At 47.1% G+C, this 19,470-nt stretch overlaps 1 protein-coding gene across 1 annotated transcript; it reads left to right on the top strand.

The window, feature by feature from the left end:
- The first annotated feature begins 8,516 nt into the window (after positions 1-8,516).
- On the top strand, positions 8,517-9,188 carry NOG (noggin). Its single transcript, XM_009491316.2, has one exon. The coding sequence runs from the start codon at positions 8,517-8,519 to the stop codon at positions 9,186-9,188; it is 672 nt and encodes a 223-aa protein (XP_009489591.1).
- Positions 9,189-19,470: the final 10,282 nt, after the last annotated feature.

The raw sequence follows: 19,470 nt of genomic DNA on the forward strand, positions 1-19,470 counted from the left end.
GCAAGGATATGCAGTTGAAGTGTCATTATTTCAATCTTGCTTGAAAGAAAATGATCCTAAGATCAAGGTGTATGCGGAAAGTCTAGCTGATTGGTAGTCCGGTGATGGGTTGTTTCTTCTTACTGTGCCATCTTAGACTTTCCAAGTATCTGTATTAAAAGGAGGAGGGTAATAGTCACTTGTTAATATTTTTTTAATGAAAAAAAACCCCAAAGTCCTTACTCAGGCCTATCAAAGGAAGTTTACTATATATAACTGATGCTTTGCTCTGAGCAAAGTAGTAATTTGTGAGCACTTCTTTCTTTGCTGTGGAGATCTTTGCTGCAGGGCTGTTTGTCTCGTATTCCTACTATACCCTACTATACTGTGTCAATTCTCTTTTAGAGATGGTGGTGTTGTGGGATGTTGCTCTATGCCCAGGAATAGCTCTAAAAGCTTTTAACTCTATCCTGTAATTGATGTCTTGTGTAAACTGCAATAAAGGAAGGATATTGAAAAGGGGGGGGACACAACAACATATTTAATGAGGATGAGTAAACACACCCAAGATGTAACTGTAGATATAAGAAAAATAAAAGCAGCTGGGGGGCTTCTGAGACATTGTTTGTCTTGAAAGTGATGAGAAGAGGCACCATCAAAAGACTTGTTTTACTACAGTCATGCTTCATTATGGGGAAGGAGAGTGTGGGGAAGGGGAGGGGTGGGGGTTCCCTACGTGACCAGGTTGCCAGAAGAGAGAACCTAACTCGTTTGCATGGCCTAATTAATCCCTGAACCCAGTCAAAGCCTGAGTCAGAGGGAGAGAGCAAATGTCAGATCTGTGTCTGGGAAGACGAGATTCATTATTTTACTCGCCTGGGTCCCTTTGCCTTCACAGGCAAAGACTTGAAACTCCCAAGCCAAAGAAACACATCCCAGAGATTCATACTGAACATGAGCAGGTTTGGAATCAGTCTCCTTTGTGTCTGTTTCTGTATCTGAATTAATCCCATGCCCCCGTGTGTGTGTCTGTTTCATCATTTGTGAGAGAAAGGGGAAATCATTGAATTTGCCACTAAAGGTACAAGTTTCATTGAAAAGTATTCTATTGAACATACAGCTTTTCACAGCCAACCCCGTCACTGTGAGTTAGTATTTAGTGGCATTTTGTAGCGGCTGCAGAGATAACGTTATGCACACAACTCTGGCTGATCATTGTGATCTACTTCTGTTTGAAGAGATCAGATTCCCTAAAGGGATAAAGCATAATAAGCAGGAAAGAAGTGATAAATACAAAATGCTGGGGAAAGACACGCAGTTTAATCTTTTTCTAGTTATTAAAACTCCCTCATCCTTGCAGATTTTCTAGCCAGAGCAAATTTAAAGAGTATATATCTTTAATATATATTCTAAATATAGTCTAATAAAACAGTGGTTCCCGATTTGTGGGACCTTCCTCTGCCACATTTACTCCTGAGGCAAAGCTATAGTCAGGAGCTGTTTTATATATTGGGCTAAAGTTTGCTCTTTTATTACCCTGCAGCCAAAATACTTCTTGTGAGCACAAAGTGCAGCCATTCTAGATTTGGTCCAGGGTTTCTGAGTTAGATATATTTGTGATCCCCCTGGCTCTCTGGATTAGACCCTGCCTTTGGGATTTTGTGGTTCCACAAAACCCATGAGTCTCTTGGAACGTTTTGCTCCAGCATCTGAGGCAACATTTACTGAGTGCAGGGGAGCTGAGGGCTCAGGACTCAGTTGACAGAAGTACTTTTAAATTAAGTTTAATTTGCCTTCATTCATAACCAACAGGCTAAATATGATGTAATCGGATTTATTTTTTCCTCTTCACCCCCACTGGAGCCAGGAAAATGAAGTAGTTGAGAGAAAAGGGGTTGTCATTTTCAGTCAAGCAGCCGTTCATCACGTAGCATTAGACAATTAGCAATAAAACATTTGAAGGGCTCCATTGGTGCTAAAAAGGCGAGGAGGTCTTTTTAAATATCAGAGGTGGGAAATGTTATGTATCAGGGTTACTCAGTAGCTGGCATCAATGAATCACTCACATGCACACAGGGCTTGATTGGGGGGTTGCTGTTATTCTTCACTTCATTGAATCTCTGTCACTCAGTTGTCTTTATTGTTTTATAAAAAGGAATAATAAAAAGTTGGTTTATCTTAATAGATGTTCATCTTAATAAGCAGGCTGGCAAAACAAGGATAAATACATTCCTACTTGTCATGTGTGTATATATGTAATATATGCCGCTACAGGGAGTTTGTTTGGATAAACAACATTGCCTGTGTGGAAATTCAAATCCCCGTCAGGAGCCATTGCTTGTAAATATAAGTGTCATTTTTTAACATAAAAAATGCCTTGGTTCTTGTTTCATCTTTGCCAATTCTCCCACTGGCCTCTCTCTCCATAATGAATTGGTCTGCAAACTGCGAGACGCTCAACCGGCTCTGGGCTCTTCTCTTGACTGCTGAGATGTTAGGATTTGGCCCAAAAAGTAGGATGGTTCGGTGGGGTAGAGGAGGGGGAGGATTTAGGAGAACTTTGGGTTTCCTCTGTTGCAAACCTTTTGCGTAAATAAATAAATAAAACTTTAATTCCTCCAAGCGGGGTTGCAGCCAAGAAAACTCTGTTCTGAGAGATTCAGATTTACGGCAGAAGACACTGCTGAGAGAAAAAGCGAGAAGCAGAGACAGTGGAGTTCCACCTCCCATGATATATAGAGCCAAGGGGAGGTATAAATACCCGTCACTTCCCGGACCCTCTTTAAAAAAAAAAGACAAACACCCAGGATCCTGTCTCTGGCTGGCTTGCAGCAAGGCGCCCTCATAAAAGCTAAGATAAACAGTTTATCAGCAGATGAATGCACAAGCTCTGTTCTAAAGACAAAAGTCTATACCTTAGGAAAAATGCAGGAGCAAGAGGAGAGCGGGCTGAGAATCAAGGAGGCACAGTGTTTTAGGAACAAGAATGGCATGAAATGAGAGAAATAGAGCAATTCTTTGAGAACCTTGCAAGATTTTATTCTCTTCTTTTACAGCCTTCTCTTTTTTCTCTCTCTTTTTTTTTTTTAAGGCAATGGATATATCTTTTTATGTATAGCTGTACTTAAAGACTAAGAAATAACTTGTTTTATTTGGGGGGTCTCCTTTTTTTTTTTTCTTTTTTCATTGCTTTAATGCATCAGTCATCTTAGGATTTACTCCACTATAAAACATTCATCCCAGAGCTTAGTTTCAAAATATATTATTTATACATCATTTATCACTGCAGATACAGGTTCTTGGCCAAATGTATCCTTCTCCGTCTCCATTCTGTTGGGATTTCAAGGTAGAACTTCGCTCTCTCAAAAAACGTTTACCTTCCAAGGTATGTGATTCATAGCGGTTTTCTTTCCGAGCAGCTGATCACCTGCTAACATTGTGTAGTCCATTAACACATTCCTTATTCTGTGGCCCTTTCTGTGAATCAGGAAGGGGGCAGGGAAATGGATGAGACGCAGCACCACATTTCAAGGTCCAGCAAGATCTCCCTGAATCTTTCCAGACTAAAGAATATAGCTTGAAAGCAGCGGAACAGTGATTTTCTACCTGTGGTGCATGGATTCCTGGGTGAGGTCATACATGACCTTTGATAGCTAATAATGTAGATTGGGTAGATTGTCATATGGCATATATGAACGATGTAAAATGTCTGAAAGCTGTGCATCTGTAGAATTTCTTTTGGGATTCACAGTTTTAAAAAAGGTAGAAAATTAATCCATAAGGAGTTCCTTACAAAACTTACAGGGGTGTGAGCAAGGAAGAGGGAGCTGGTCTAGCAGCTCACTAGGACCTAAGACTAAAATTTAAGTGATTTTAATTCAGTTGTCTGCTCTTATCAATCACAGGTTTCCTCTGTAATTTTAGTAAAACACTGGACTCTTCCCTCTGCATCGATACAGGTTTACTGGTAGCATCTAATCAAACTCTCTAACGTCTCCGTGAAACGAGGCAAGGATTAGCATTCCTGCTCTACAAATAAGGAAAGCACAAAGCTATGAAATGTATTGCCCAAAGCCATATGAGAAATTTGCATGAGAACTGGGCAGAGGACTCATTTGGTTACATTGTTGGCTTTCCTTTCTTTAACAAACAATCGTTGTTTCGTACCAATGGATTTTTAAAAATAAGAAGTGAAAGGCAATGAGATCATGATTTAAATAATCTGTAAGTGTAAGGGAAACAAGAACAGTTGTAAGGAAGCCTCCACTCCTAAGGAAGGCACGGCTCTTCCGAGCACACCTGGCATAGTTCTTCCTCATCCCAGTTTTGTAGTGGTTTATTACTTTCTGTGAGATTCCCTGTGTGTTTCAGAGTGGTGGGTGCATCAAGCTTGAGACCGTTGCTCAAAGACCAGACTGATTCGACACCATGGACTGAATTCAGCGGGTTGTCCCTGAGCACGGGGTTGGGTGAAGTAGGTCAGGCCATTTTCTGTTAGTAGATTTAATGGGAAACAAATCTATCCTGAATTCTTCCTGTGCATCCTTGCTGTTGCGGACTGAAATCAGATCATTACACAATGTGTTTTCAGAGCTGTGCCTCCAGAGTGATAAGCAGAGCAGTGCAGGCTGCATACCTCTTCTCATCAGAGATGTGCCCCTGCAGAAGTGGCATCTTACTCTTGCCCACATTGGCTTCCCGTGTGCCTTGAAGGTTGTTTTGCTTTGTCTACTGAGAAAAACAGTTTTGCTGCTGACAGCACTCCAGGACCCATAAAGCAGAGGTGAAGGGAGTTCTTTTCTCCTCTGCTTCACGCACCATTGCCAGTAGAGTCACCAGCTAAGGCTGCTATGAGCTGCTGGCCTCTCTCTCTGTCCCGGGAAGGGCTGGCATCCTACACAGAGCCTGGATCAGGCCCTTTACCTCCAGGTTTCATTTACTGCTGTTTTCAGCAAACCCTGAAATAAACCAGTTTGATGGGGATCCAAATCTCTTTTCCCTCTGACCCAGAGGCTTCTGGCAGAGGTGTTACTGGCAGCTCTTCCCCAGTCCTGCTATCAGCCATTCCACCAAGAAATTCTTGGGCCGCAAGAGACTTCTGTCACTTCTGCGTCCCTCAAGGTTTCACAGCCTTGCCAGGAGCCCAGTGCACCCCAGGCAGACACCTGTGCTTGAGGAACTACTGAGCCCCAGCCTGCTCCGCTCAGAACAAATCTCGGTACCTTAAAGAGGCATTCCATCTGCACCAGCCTCACTCCAGAAAACATTTCCTCCTACAGGTAACTCAGTTCAGGAGAGAAAGGTCTTCAGGTGCTTCCTTAGGATCACAGTTTTGAAGGTAGAATCTTAAACACACACCTGGTGTGAAATAGAGAGGACATAGGCCTTACGGGCTTTCTTTTTAGACTTAGAGACTGGTAGTTAAAGCATTGTTTTCAAATACCAGCTGAGTAAAACTGCATTTATTATTAAAGAAGAAATACAAGACATTAGGTGTAACTTCTGAATTTTTGCTTTCTGTTTGAAACACTATTATTTTAACCTACTATTGTTATTTGTGCCTTTGTGTTTAAACAAGATGGTTTAGCTTTAGCGAATTCAAAAATATTTGCAGTGACTCACAGGTGACTTACTGGCTGGAGGTAGAAAGGCAGTGAGGAAAGAGAGAGAATGAGACAGACAGGCACCCCGAGAAAAAACATGAACACCTTGCTATAGGATTCATCAGCCATCCTCGCAGCTGCTCTGTCCTGAAACCGGTCACATCAGTCCTTCCCAGAAGCAGCGGGTCAGCCGATGAGCTCTGAGTGTGGGCTTACGCTCCGGTGTGTCAAGAAACATTTTGTCCTGCAGAGTGGGAAAAAAAATGGTGTGTGGGGAATAAGGGATGAACAGACCCTCCCCAGCGCAGGTCTGCGACAGAGGAGCAGCTTCTGCAGGCTAAATCCCAGGAGGCAGGAGTGGAACCGGGCCACGAACAGGCCAAGACCTCGGTGAGAACCCGAGCCAGAAGCAGCTTGTGTCTGAGCTCCCTCGCTGGCTCTGTGCGGAGCTGAGCACCTCCATGTCCTACTTGCATTCGGTGCAGCATCCCAGTCATATCCAGCTAAGTCCTGACTTCAGCAGAACGGCTGTCTTCAGTTCCTGATTAGGTTTCTGCTCTTGAATTCTGGGGAATTCTATTTCGAAAGATGAGAGGTGTGACTTCTCACTTATTTCCAGGGCCAACTTGTATGCCAAGTTTCAGCGATGAAAGTTTATCAGGTTCCAGATGAAGGTAGAGACCTAAACGTCCAGGTGAAAAAACATCTAATGAAACTGCAGCAGGTCCTTGACTGACATCGTAGTAGCAAGTGTCACTGTGAGGCTCCTTTCACAGTGTAGAGCTAGGGTCAGTTTTCCATCTTTCTTGTGTGATTTATTTCAGTTATGTATTATTTATAAAATGCCCTACATGCTCAGGAATAAATCAAAGTAAGTTGTTTTAAATTTAATTTAGGGAGTGAAAATAGTTGAAAAAATATAGTTAACTTTTAGAAAAAAACGCTCCACCTGGGTAATACGATCTATAGGTTGCTTTCATAATGCGCCTAGATGTGAAGGTTAACATTTAAACAAATGCGTAAATAATTTAGGTGAAATAGCTAAGCTCCAGTCCCATTAAACTTAGGCTCCTAAGTGCCTAAATAGCCTGCAGGAATGGGATTCAAGCACTTGAGGAAATTTTACTCAAACCTTAATAGACTGTTTGCCTCCCCTTAGAGCACGCTGCCTGCCGTGCCTTGCGAGCGCTCTTTGCGAGGCAGTCATTTCGCGATGGAAGTAGCCTTTAGGGTCAGCTTTTTAAATCGTTTTGTGCATTTGCTGTTGAGGTCCCCTTTCCGTCTTTCGTGTATGGACCGGGGGCATAACCGGCAGCCGCGTTTCGGCTGGAGGAGCCTCAGGAAGCGCCCGGCGCGGTGCGGGAGCGCTCCGGGGAGCGCAGCGCAGCCTCGCCGCCCGCCGGCGCGACCCGCGGCGGGCCGGAGCGGCCGGGCAGCTCGGGGGACCGGCGGCTCCGTGCGGAGCTCTCGCTCGGCGCGGCCCCGGAGGGCTGAGCGCTGCCCGCGGGCACCTCCTCCTCCCCCGCCGCCGTATTCCGCCCAGGTTCCGCACACCGTTGCTCCCGCCCGCCTTCACCAGCGCCGCACGGCGAGTCTGTTCCGGGGGCTTCTCCGACGCCCTAAACCGCGCGGCAGCCGCGCCGGCTCCCCGCCGCCCCCCGCCCTGCCCGTGCCCCCCGCGCCGCCGCCAGCCCCCGGCCCCGGCCCGGCCCGGCCCGGCCCGCGGCGCGGCGCCGCCAGCAGAGGGCTCGCTCCGCCCGGGCCGGCTGCTGCGGCGCCGGGGCCGGGGCCGGGGCCGGGGCCGGGGCCGCGGCCGGGCGCGGGCGGAGGAGGTGTCTGCGGCGGCCCCGCGGGCGGGCGCGGCGGGCAGCGCGTCGCGGGCCCATGTGCGGCGCCGGGCGAGCAGCCCCCAGCGGCCCGGGAGGGCGCGGGCGGCGACGGGAGAGCCGGCGCGGAAGCCTTGCGCCCGGCGGGGCGCGCTGCCGCCCTCCGCGGGCGGCCGGGCCGCTGCTCCTGCGCGGGGCGAGCGGGAGAGGCCGCGCCCCGCCGCCGCCGCCGCCGCCGCCGCCGCCGCCGCCGCGCCGGCTGCCCCCACGGGGTGACGGGCGCTGGCGGAGCGCGGCGGCCAGGCCGAGCCAGCAGCCGTCGGCGGCGGCCGGAGCGGCGGCGGGGCGGGCGGAGCGGGCCGGCGGCGGGCCCCGGCGGGAGCAGCATCTCCCGGGGCGCGGCGGGCTGGCGCGAGCGGAAGGCGGGGGGAGGCAGCGGCGGCTCCCGCGCAGCTCCCAGCAGAGGGTGCCTGCCGGGTGGGAAGGGGCACGCCGCGCGCTCCGGGACTTTTGTGGGAGTGGGGGTTGCGTTGTGTGTGTGGGTTTTTTTAAGGGGGGTGGGGTGGGTTAGGAGAGAGTCTGTGGTTTCCATGGAGATGAAGCCGAAAGTGCAGGAAATTTAAAGGCTTTGGGTCCTTGCAAAGCAGACAAACCGGTGCCAACGTGCGCGCCTGCCGCTGCTGCCGCCGAGGCTGCTTTGCGAGCGGCGGCGAGGAGCGGGGGCAGGACCGGCAGCAGCTTCTTCCACACGCGCGGGCGGGCGACGGGGAGCGGCAGCCGCAAGCGGCATTTGCAACAAAAAGAGGCATCTCCCTTTTCCCGGGGAGGGCGAAGAGAAGCGGCAGGAGCGGCAGAATTTTGGAGCGGCTCCACCGGGAGAAGTTTTGTGGAGAAGCCTGCAAGAGAGCGCGTTTGCAGGGGGCTCGTGCTCCGGGCTTGGTAGGGGGCTGTCTTTGCTGCTGGTGCGGGGAGCGGAGGCGATCCCCCCTTAAAGACAAGCGATTTTGGATATCCCCGTACGAGTTTTCTGATGCATTTGCTTGCACCTTCTTCCCCTGCTGTTTGGTGAACCCAGCCCCCCTCTCCCCCCCCCACCGGTCTCCCAAGGATGGATCATTCCCAGTGCCTTGTGACTATATACGCCTTGGTGGTTCTGCTGGGTCTCCGGCTAGAGCAAGGCGCCTGCCAGCACTATCTGCACATCCGACCGGCTCCCAGCGACAACTTGCCCTTGGTGGATCTAATCGAGCACCCGGACCCTATCTTTGACCCCAAGGAGAAGGATCTTAACGAGACCTTGCTAAGGAGCCTCATGGGCGGGCACTTCGACCCTAACTTTATGGCAATTTCCTTGCCCGAGGACCGGCTCGGCGTGGACGATCTAGCCGAGCTGGACTTGCTGCTCAGGCAGAGACCCTCGGGAGCGATGCCCAGCGAAATCAAAGGGCTGGAGTTTTACGACGGGCTGCAGCCGGGCAAGAAGCACAGGCTGAGCAAGAAGCTGCGCAGGAAGCTGCAGATGTGGCTCTGGTCCCAGACCTTCTGCCCGGTCCTATACACGTGGAACGATCTCGGCAGCCGCTTTTGGCCCCGGTACGTCAAAGTGGGCAGCTGCTACAGTAAAAGGTCTTGTTCGGTCCCCGAAGGCATGGTTTGCAAACCTGCCAAGTCCGTGCATTTAACGATCCTGAGGTGGAGGTGCCAGCGTCGGGGAGGGCAGAGGTGCACATGGATACCCATCCAGTACCCCATCATTTCGGAGTGCAAGTGCTCCTGCTAGGGCTGGCACCTACCTGCGCTCGCCCCTCTCCAGCGGACTCACGTGGACCTTTGCTGCAACACAAATAAGAGACATTTGCTTTCTGGTTAACGTTGTAATGCACTGTAACGTGTAGGAGAATGTATATTGTGTGTATATATGGCACCGTTTTAATATACTATTAAAAGGTCAGTATTATACGTGAAATAATCAGCGTCTACTGTATTTTTAAGACTATTACCCTGATCGTTGCTAATGTATCTTTTTTTTTTTTTTGTATTTATATTCCAGAGAGAAGTTGCTTCGCTTTGGCGAAGTAGATTTTTTTTGTTGTTTTTTTTTTTTAATAAAAGGATTAAAAAATACAAACCAAACTTTTTGATAAGAAAACGTTTTAAAGCTATTTTCCATTATTCGGAAAGCGTGTGTGGGTTGGTTTTTTTTTTTTTTTCTTTTTCCTTATGGACTTTAGATTTAAAGTAAAAAAGAATAAACGCCTAGAGCACAATGTTATTGTAAATAGAGAGAACAGTTTGAATGACTTAATCCTATGTAAATGAAGAGTATCTGCTATTTATTCTTTATATCCTTGTAGTAAAAGTGCAGTGCAGAATTAAAGTCAACCACTAAAACACGAGCCGTGTGGATTCTGTTTGCTTTTTGCTTTGGCCGCCTTCGGGGGGGGCTTGCTTCCCTCTCCTCCTCGTTCCCCACGCTCAGCGGGACGCTGCGCGGTGGCGGGGGGAGCGGGGAACCTGCTCCCGGTGCAGGCGGGACCCGCCGGCACCCTCCGGGCTGGGGGGGGGGGGGTCCCGCGGTTCCCCCGCTCCCCCCGGGAGCCGCGCGGCCGCGCAGGCGGGGCGCGCTCGGTGGCAGCCGGTTTGGGATTTTTGTTGGGTTTTTTTTTTTTTTTTTTTAACCGCTTGACATTTCATTTACAACGGGACACGTGTCTTTCACACCTACCATTGTGGTGGGACACTGCTGAAACTTGACCCTGGGGCTTTCAGCGCGGACACGTTGTTAGCCTGCTCCTGTGCCAGCCTCGCACACCCTCCCCGCCGCCCGGTTAACTCCTTGGGCTCCCGCCAGCCCCGGCTGAGCTCCCCCCGCCCCCGCCCCCTTCGCCCGGGCAGGGCCGGGAGCACCGGGCTCCCCCGCGCCCGCACGCCCCGCTGCAGCCCGCCTCGCCCCGCGGCGCCGCTGGCCCGGGGGGGCCCGGAGGGGCCCGCTGGCCCGGAGGTGCCCGCTGGCCCGGAGGGCCCCGCTGTCCCGGGGGGGGCTGTCCCGGGGGGGGCTGTCCCGGGGGGGGCTGTCGCGGAGGTGCCCGCTGTCCCGGGGGTGCCCGCTGTCCCGGGGGTGCCCGCTGTCCCGGGGGGGGATGTCCCGGGGGGGTCTGTCCCGGGGGGGGCTGTCGCGGAGGTGCCCGCTGTCCCGGGGGTGCCCGCTGTCCCGGGGGGGATGTCCCGGGGGGGGCTGTCCCGGGGGGGGCTGTCGCGGAGGTGCCCGCTGTCCCGGGGGGGCCCGCTGTCCCGCGGCCGGCCCGCAGCCGCCGTCTCCCCGGCCCGCCTTCCCCCGGGCCCGCGGCGCCGCTCCGCCCGCCGCCCCCGCCCGCCGGCCCGGCGCAGCCGGGGGGGCTCCGCGCCAGCCCCCGCGCCCCGCTCCGCGCTCGGCGCTCCGGGAGCGGGGCGGCAGCGGCGGGGGAGGTCCCCGGCCCGCGGAGCTGCCCCGCGGCTGCGCAAGGACCCGCGGCGATCAGCGCAGCATCGGAGCTGGGCGTGCGGGGGGAGCCGGCGGTCCGTATCGCAGAGATACCGACTGCAAAAACAAACTCTCCACGTGTTCTTCAAAGGCGCCCTGACAGCGCCGAAAGCCTTTTCCTTATTTACCTTGGAATCAAAAAAACTTTTTTTTTTTTCCCTTTCCCAAACTCTGAGGGAATCTATGCTAATTATTTTAAACCCGTGGGTCTTTCATTGACACAACCCCTGCGTTCTCCACGTTTGGTTCGCGTATCTCCCTATGCATATTCATTCCCTCACTCTCGGTGCGCTTTACCACCCGTCTCTTTGCTTCTAATTTCAATAGTTGGGGGGGGGGGGGGGGGGGGGGGAGGAGAAAATCAGATCTTGGGACATTTAGGGTATTCATTAACCTAGTGAAGAGGAACAGAGGCATTATTACTCACATAGAAGGCACCCTGCCCCCATGTCTATCTAAGGGTTCATTGTAAAAGGATTAAAAGTTAAAGACCTTCATCTTATGATTCTTTCATTTAATCTTCGTGGCGCCTGAAAGACATGCTGGATGGATGATCACATTTAAAATATTCCTAATGTCGGCTACCTTAGGACTCCAGGCAGGGCAAACAAACGTAATTTATTTCTAGAAGAAAGGGGATATTGAGATGTTTAAGTTTATGAACCACCATTACCATGTATATTTGTTAGGTTCTGACAAATACCCAAATAACATTAAAATCAGCCATTCATCACATATGAATTTATGCAAAACCTTCTATGCCTGGGGCCAATATTTTTTTAGACAGAGTTTCACTTGCAAAAAAAAAAAAGTTTATTTAAAAAAAAAGCCAAAAGCAAGAGTTTTTCATGACTGGTAAACACGAGAATTATGTGAACAGAAACTATTTCATGCTGGGATGGCAGCCAGGGACTCGGGAATGTCAACAAAAGTTCTCCGAAGGTTGAAAATGTCACTGGATTACAATACAAGGTCCTTTGCCCCATTAGCAAACTTTACTAAAGTAATATTCCCACTGCTTAGCGAGGGGACTCACCCAGTGATTTATCTGTCTGTGATCCGAGCAGTGGGGCAAACAGAGACTTCATCTGGAAACCACCCTTGTTTGCTTAAAGACGTTAAATTTTTTTTGTGTGCAGAGATGTGTGTGTATTTGTGGGTGTTAGGTGAGTGTAAAATAAGTGTGTTGTTAATATAGTATAAATATCACCGTATCTGTCTTAATTTTCATCTGATAGTCATTGTAATCCGGAAGACATACGTACACACATACGCGCTTTCTCAACCAGTAACACCCTGTTACTAATCAATTTGCAAGAATATTTTGGGTTAAAAGAATCAAGTTTCACCATCCACAAGGCCTGTGATTTTTGTTTGTTTGTTTGTTTTAAAGCAATAACTAAATTTTGTCAGCTGGTAGAGCAAAAATAAACTAGTAGTTTTCACTGTTGTTTCTGGTCAGGTTCACTTTCTGGTACTCCTGCCCCAGTGTTGAAATGTTTGGCTTGTAGTGGAAGTGTTTCAAGCCAAACAAATAAAATATCTTTCTGATGAATGTTTCTATGCAAATCTTTTTAGTATTAGATTTTGTAATATGTTTTTAAAGCAAAATTGAATTATGGCTCTTTTAAATTGAAATCAATTCATAACACAGCCAATTTTTGTTTGCTGGTCTTTGTAGTGGCATCATAAGACCTCACAGAGACCACTGTGGGGAAGAAATAAGAAGGGAAAGGTTGAAAGTTTGCTTTTAGTTCCTCTCCAGTTTCTTCTTTTGCAATATTAGTGTCTTAAGTGTAATACTGGAAACTTAAATTCATTTCTACCTCCGCCATAGACTGCGTAACCTCAGTTGAGTGCTTTCACCTATGTGCTGCAGTTCCTTATGAGGAGCACAGGACTCCGTCTGCTTTATCAGCGTAGTTAGTCTTTATGCAGAATAATTTGTTTTCTCACACCATGTGTTTATTCAAAATCTAGTAAAGTTAAGGCCCAGTGTTCAAGGGGGGTCCCTGGACAGTATTGGGTTTAGCATCCAAGCCATTATTTTTGCCAGTGCGGAACAGTATCTTACGTAGCATTCTCAAATGCCTTATACTTCTGTTTATCAGGAAAAGCATGTGACTTTTAACAAAAGTTGTGATGTTGTAGGCTAATTTGAAAGTGCTAAGAGTAACACAGTTGATAAAAGGATAAAAAAAGTGGACCGGAGTAAGTTGTCCAAACATTTGTAATAAGCTCATTCAAAATTAGTCCAGATAGCATGAAGAAAAAGAACCAACTAGGAGAATGTTGTTATACATACCATTCAAGCGTTGTGTCCTCATACGTGTACTTAACTGAAAAAATATATTTGATTCATTTTATCCTTTTCAAAATACCGCCACAAAGATAAATTCTTGAGCTTGCATGAGTGCATGATGGAGTCATCACAAAAATAACCACAGCTAGAAATTAGAGCGGCGGTGTTTGTATAAATACTGGACAAGTTTTTGCTCTTCCATAGTTTTAATAGAGAAATAATCTTGGTTTAGTAACATCAACAGCTGTTAAAAAAATTCCTAGCAGTTCACCTTACTTGGGTTGTGTTATATAAATGTAATCTGCACCATGTTGGCTGGATCTTGGATCCATTAAAAAGGAGATATTCCAGCTCGGAGATTTGCCAGGAATCTTCACTGAAAGTTGAAATAAATATAATGATGTCATCATATAATATAACATCATAGCTTTCAAGGTAAGCCAAACCAAAGGTATGTTGGCAGAGGAATGCTGCCACCTGGTAGATCCATGCTAGGAATAGATACGATACTCTCATCCAGCGGGGAGGAGAATAGCCACACTCTTCCTGGAGTGCCCACAAGGATCCTGCAGTCTTTCTGTGCGTGCAAGTCCTCTGGGAGTCTTACTACACGCGAGAGCTGCAGAATCTGTGTCAATGCTCTCTTTTAAGAGAGCAGCTACAGCAAATTTGAAGAGACCCTTTCATTCCCTCTTCCTTGCTCCCAGACCAAGCAAGAAGCTCCAATGGTTAAAAGGAATGGAATGAATACATTCACTTGAAACAACTGTTGGAATGGTTCAGAGGGGAACAGAAATATTCAGCAATCAACATTAAAGACTCTAAATCCTTAGAGGTGTTATTGCAGGATCAGCAGCTTACAGCCCTCTTTCGTAGAGGCCGGGTACGAATGTATTACTGTTGAGTCTCCTGCAGCTAGTTGGGGAAAAGCAGCTGCTCTACGTGATGCGCCTTCTGAAGAGTCTGAGAGAAAAGATGCTGGAAGAGCAATCCGTGCGAGTATAACGTCACAGCGATCACTTTGCTGAGCTGGAGGATGGGAGCTGCAGAGGTGGCACAATTTAGCCTCTAACTCTTCAGGTGGATAGTTTTGATGGAAACCAGCTGAGAACGGATGCTCTGGGGGCTCACCGGTTGTACCTTCTGCCCTCCCCAGGGGTCTATTTATGCTGCCATTAAGCATGGTTCTGAGCCAACGCTCAAGACCAGACCAACCTGTGTGTGCACTGGGGCCCGGTCCGCCTGCAGGTACCCCAGAAAGCTTAGCGGCCGTCCCCGTGAGGGCCTCTGGCAGTGCGTGGGTGCTCCCCCGTGCAGGAGCTACCGCCGAGCTAAAGGCAGCAGGACTGACTGAAGGCGCACACAGCTTAGCACTGAGGAGGCTGGAGCCTACTCCCCACCTAAGACAGTCATTCCCCAGGACTCAAGTCTCTCCCTTAGAGAATCCAAGAGTGCTAGCTGCATCAGATAACCATAACAGAGTTTGAAAATAGGTTTCACACTCGCTCCTAATTTTTTTTTTTTGCCCCTCATGAGAGGGGGAGTGGCAAGACTCCCATCACAAAGAACGTTACTCAGAACCAGAACAGATCTTAAGGCACAACACTAAAAACCTGTATGCAATGGAGAAGGACTGGGTGGCTCGGGGGATTGGTAATGGTATAAAGAGCTTTTCACCGCTAGGCTTCTGGCTTCAATCCAGAGGTAGTAACTGAAAGCCACAGTCATCTGATGCCTGCATAGTGGGCTGTGTAGCATGAGTTGTTGGTCTCTGCATAGATCCTACCAAGCAGGATCCAGATCACAAAGCCACCACCAGAACCGACATGCTTGCAAGGATTCTCAATCCAAAGAGCAAAACGAAACCGGAATGAGGACGTTTGATCTGCGTTTGTGATTTAGTAGCAAGAAGGGCATATTGGTGTTGGGGGTTTTGTTTGGTTTGCGGGGGAGGAGTTAACATGGGAGAATATAACCAGTATAGTCCCTTGTATAGATACAACGCTAATAGTATTTTCCTTCTGGCATACTAATATCTTTATATTTGACCTACACCTGGCAACTTATTACCTGGCTTGGATACAAAACCGTGGTGCAGAGGAAGATGCAGCAAAGGCAAGGGCCATACTCTGCTGTATTAATCAGAAGTGCCTGCTGCACTGTGTGGTGCAGTGCAAATTAATTACTCTACAGTAAATGCATCTTATGCCTACCAGCACAAATCCATGCTGCTCGCTGGGTTGGTCTGCTTCAGTTAAGGTGGTGCAACTTTCCGGGGCTCAGGTTAGAGGTTACCCTTTCACAGGACCCCAGTCATGCAGCCCTGAACACGCGCTTCTCTGAACGAAGGATGCACAGGCTGTGATTCAGAATATGCTTGCCAAGCTGCTGTGTTGTACCTGTGCAATAAAAAAATCCAGCACCTTTTCTCAGCAATAAATAAGTTGATTTTAACTTCAAATATTAGGAAAAAGAAGTACATAAACCCAATACGTATTTATATAAGGGCCAGTGTAAACATCACTTCTCTGTTTCAAAATGAACCTTCTGGTATTCCAAGCACTTCATAATATTGTCTGTGAGTGAAAATGGACAGCAAATAATTTTCCTTCACTCCCCCTCCTAGTTTGCTTTGGACATTTAGAGATAGTGCTTATCTAGCCAGTTTTCTTGTGCCCTTTGCATAGATTTGTTCCTCCAAGGGCACTCTGTTTCTTTCATACAGCAACAGAATACCGCAAAATATCGCATAAATATTATTGCAAACATGCATAAATTGGTAGAGGTATGTTATATCCCGGTGACACGAGCTGAAATACTATCTTTTAAAATTGAGTGGACTTCCAAGTTCATCGTGTCCTTTTGGAATAAGTGGGTAAAATTTTGGTTTGTAGGTAATACTTGCACAATAAATGAGGTCATTGGCTTGAACCTTGAAGGTCTTGTAAATAAGCCTCAGTGTCTTAGTTACAATCAAGCCCTAAATTAAGTCTCAGTGCTACATTAGAAATCTTTCTCGTGGCCGTAGAAACACGTAGGTATCTCTGTGTCTCATCGTATCTGCATGTAGGCTGTTGGCTTCAAGAAGGGTGTGAAGAGTCCCTTTTCACCGAGTAGTTTACTGGATCCGGATCTTATGTTGTGTATATACACAGTGGAGTATTCTAGTTAGCTGGAAAGTCTAATAAAGTTCACTAAGAACTACATGAAGAAGACATTAAGGCTGGACCACCAGGACAGGGATAGTTATGCTGTACTTAAGCTGTCTTCAAAAGCGCAGAGTATTCTGCTCTGAGCCAACAAAATGTTACGCACATACTCAACCTAGGCTTCATGAGCACCTCCACGGAAGGACTGCTCACCTGATTGAAGTAGAACATGTACGTAGGTTCTCCCTTGGATCAGGCCGAACTGCTCAGCACCCTGTATCAGAGTCCCGAGGGAACCGAGAGCAGCTTGGGTGTTCAGGGGAGGGCTGTTTTACCTAACCAGGAACAGCTGAGTGTTGTGGTTTGTATAAACTGTTTGCCATGTATGTGTGGCATGTGGCAGTAAATGAAACACTTACTTTAAAACTTATTGAAGTTCTTTCAGCAAAAAAATTAATGTGGGGTTGTTTTTTATGCGTTGTTTCAAATGAAGCAGAGATTTATACACCTTATTATCCTAATTTTTTTCCAGACACTGCCCTGAATATCTCTCATATCTTATGGGAAATTAAATATCAGAGTTTTTAAAGAGATCATTTTTAATTTCCCATCTATGGTATGAACAAAAAAATGAGTAAGTCTAATGAAGTGGCATGTAGTCAAATGTTCAGACTGTAATCATCCACAAAATATTTAAAGCAATCTGAATGAAACTTTTCAGACTGCCAGACTAGGTTCCTCTTACTCCTAAGCTTCTGAGAGATGCCAACAGACATTAAGGTTAACATTTTCAGGCCTGGGTGCCTAAGATTAGGCATCTTGTTCAACAATTGGAAACCTATTGGGGGAAAAAAGCTATGGATTGAGCTTCGGATGCAGAAATTCACAGCTCTCAGTAGGAGACAATGATAATACGCCACACAGTGAAAAGCAGCCGATGTAGCCTTACCGCTTAAGTTTGTATCTGATACCGTGAATTTTATAATTGGTTCTAGTACGACCTTTTTCCCCCCCAAAAAAAAGAGCTAATAGATGCACATTAACAAAAGTGGGATTTAGGTACATAACTTTTGTAGGAGCTGCAGAAAATCCCATTTCCAAACCAGCTCACTCTAAAGTCATGAGAAAAAGAAGAGGACTTACAGTTTTTCACAGGCAAGAGAAACCCTAAAGCAAATTAATTTGATTCTAAGCTGTATCTTCTGCCAGGGTGGATTTGTAGAGAAAAAGGGAGGATGGAGGAGGTAGAGCTAAGACAGCGTTACCCGCTCTTCCCTTTTTTCCCTTCTCCTGGCTCCCACCAGTGTGGCTGATGCTCTCACATGCTGAAGGAGTGGTTCAGTCCCCTTCCTCCTTCGTTTCAGCTCTCCATCAGCCCCTGCAGATGTAGTGGGTAAACATACTGACTTCAATACAGTTATTTTATGCCGATCGAAGATCTTATTCTGCTTATAAAATAAATGAAGTGGTTTTAGAAGTCTCTTTTTCTATTTCTTGTCGCCTAAAATCTTCCTGCCTTTGGCACAGTAATTAGCTGTCACTGAAGTTACTCTTTGTCTGTTAGCGTATTTCCCTGAAGGTGGTCATAATACTGTGATTAAAATATTTTTTGACCAAATAGTAGATGTTTCATGAAATTGCACATTTTCTTTTGCAAGTTTAGTTTTGTGGAATTTCTTTAGCTTTCTATAAATACAAAAAAAAGCAAAACGTGAGCTTTTTTATCACCCCTTTTTTATTCTGTAAAATAAATGGATTCTAAAGCTATACTGCCCACTCTTGAGGAGCTTGTGAGAAACTTCCAGTATAGCCTTTGCAATTTTGCTAGAGTTAAGATGAAAGTCTGCAATTAAAAGGACTCCTTGGGTTACTCCATAGTGTAAAGCAATAGTGTTGAGGGACAGAGCATAAAACTTATTTCACTGTTAGGTAGAATATCTGGTATAATAATCCCTGTCAGTATCTTGCAGCATCTTTAGTGTCTGTGCAGAAACTGCTCCCACTTGACCTGAAGAAAGCTATTAGCTGGCAGAAGTATGAGGCTTCTGTTTTCTGTGCAGACTTACCTTCAGAAAAGAATAAAATGTCTGTATTTTACAAGTAAGCTAGATGTTCAAGTTTGGGACAGCTACTACTGCAACCTCTAGTGACCCGCTGTGCTGCTCACTGGAAACAATAATTTGAACACGGAGGGGAAATTGCAATATTTATAATATATTAAGCCATGGAACATGTGAAACCTGGTTTCCTGTGGATTTATGTCTTGAAAGTGAATTTCTGGAGCTCATTTGCCAAATGTATCGGGAGCCAAACCTGGACAGCACTAACATGACCCTCCCATTCCTGGGGAGCGTTGTCTTGCCTGTGCACTGCAAGCCAGGTGACATCAACTTTGAATAAGCCAAGCGGCACCCTGAGAGACATGATCTGAATCCTGGTCTGCCCTTCTGTCCCTCTGGGCGAGGCCTTGTGTTGGCTCCTTGATTTTTAATAACAGCTGACGCTATGCTTCAGCTTACCTTAGTAGCGGGAGCTGCTAGATCTCTCTTCCCAACGTAGATTTTGGGGTTTGTTATTGTCAGGAATTTAATATTCGTATCTGAGAGAGCGTATAGACATGTACACAGCACAGTCCAATAAACCTAATTTCTTTTGAAAACAAAACATTTTTTAAAATCCCCGTGGCGCCAAATAATAGATCTGAATCCCCTGAATCTGTGAGTAGCTCTACTGCAAGTATTAAATAGCCCGATTGCAAATCATCCCCAAATCTTCTCCTGCCTCAGATGCTCTTGAGCATCATTTCTGCTACGGCACTTGCAATGTGTGAGTCAAATATGTTATTTATTTCAGAGGATTTTGCTGCCTTCTAGCCTTACTGAGCAATTCTATAGTTTATTCTGTAACCCTTGTCCCTCTTCTTAGTATTTTGGATCCATTTCATTGTACTGCAAATGAAACTAGATTGAAGGTCCCTTTGAGAAAACGTCCCTGTTTCTATATTTCTGCTGTAAATTGCTCAGAATAGTTTAGGTTCTGTTAACAGTAAATGCTCCTGGCCCTACTTGTGCAAATTGTCTTACTGAGGTCA

Source organism: Pelecanus crispus, chromosome 12, assembly GCF_030463565.1.
Source record: "Pelecanus crispus isolate bPelCri1 chromosome 12, bPelCri1.pri, whole genome shotgun sequence".
NCBI lineage: Eukaryota > Metazoa > Chordata > Aves > Pelecaniformes > Pelecanidae > Pelecanus > Pelecanus crispus.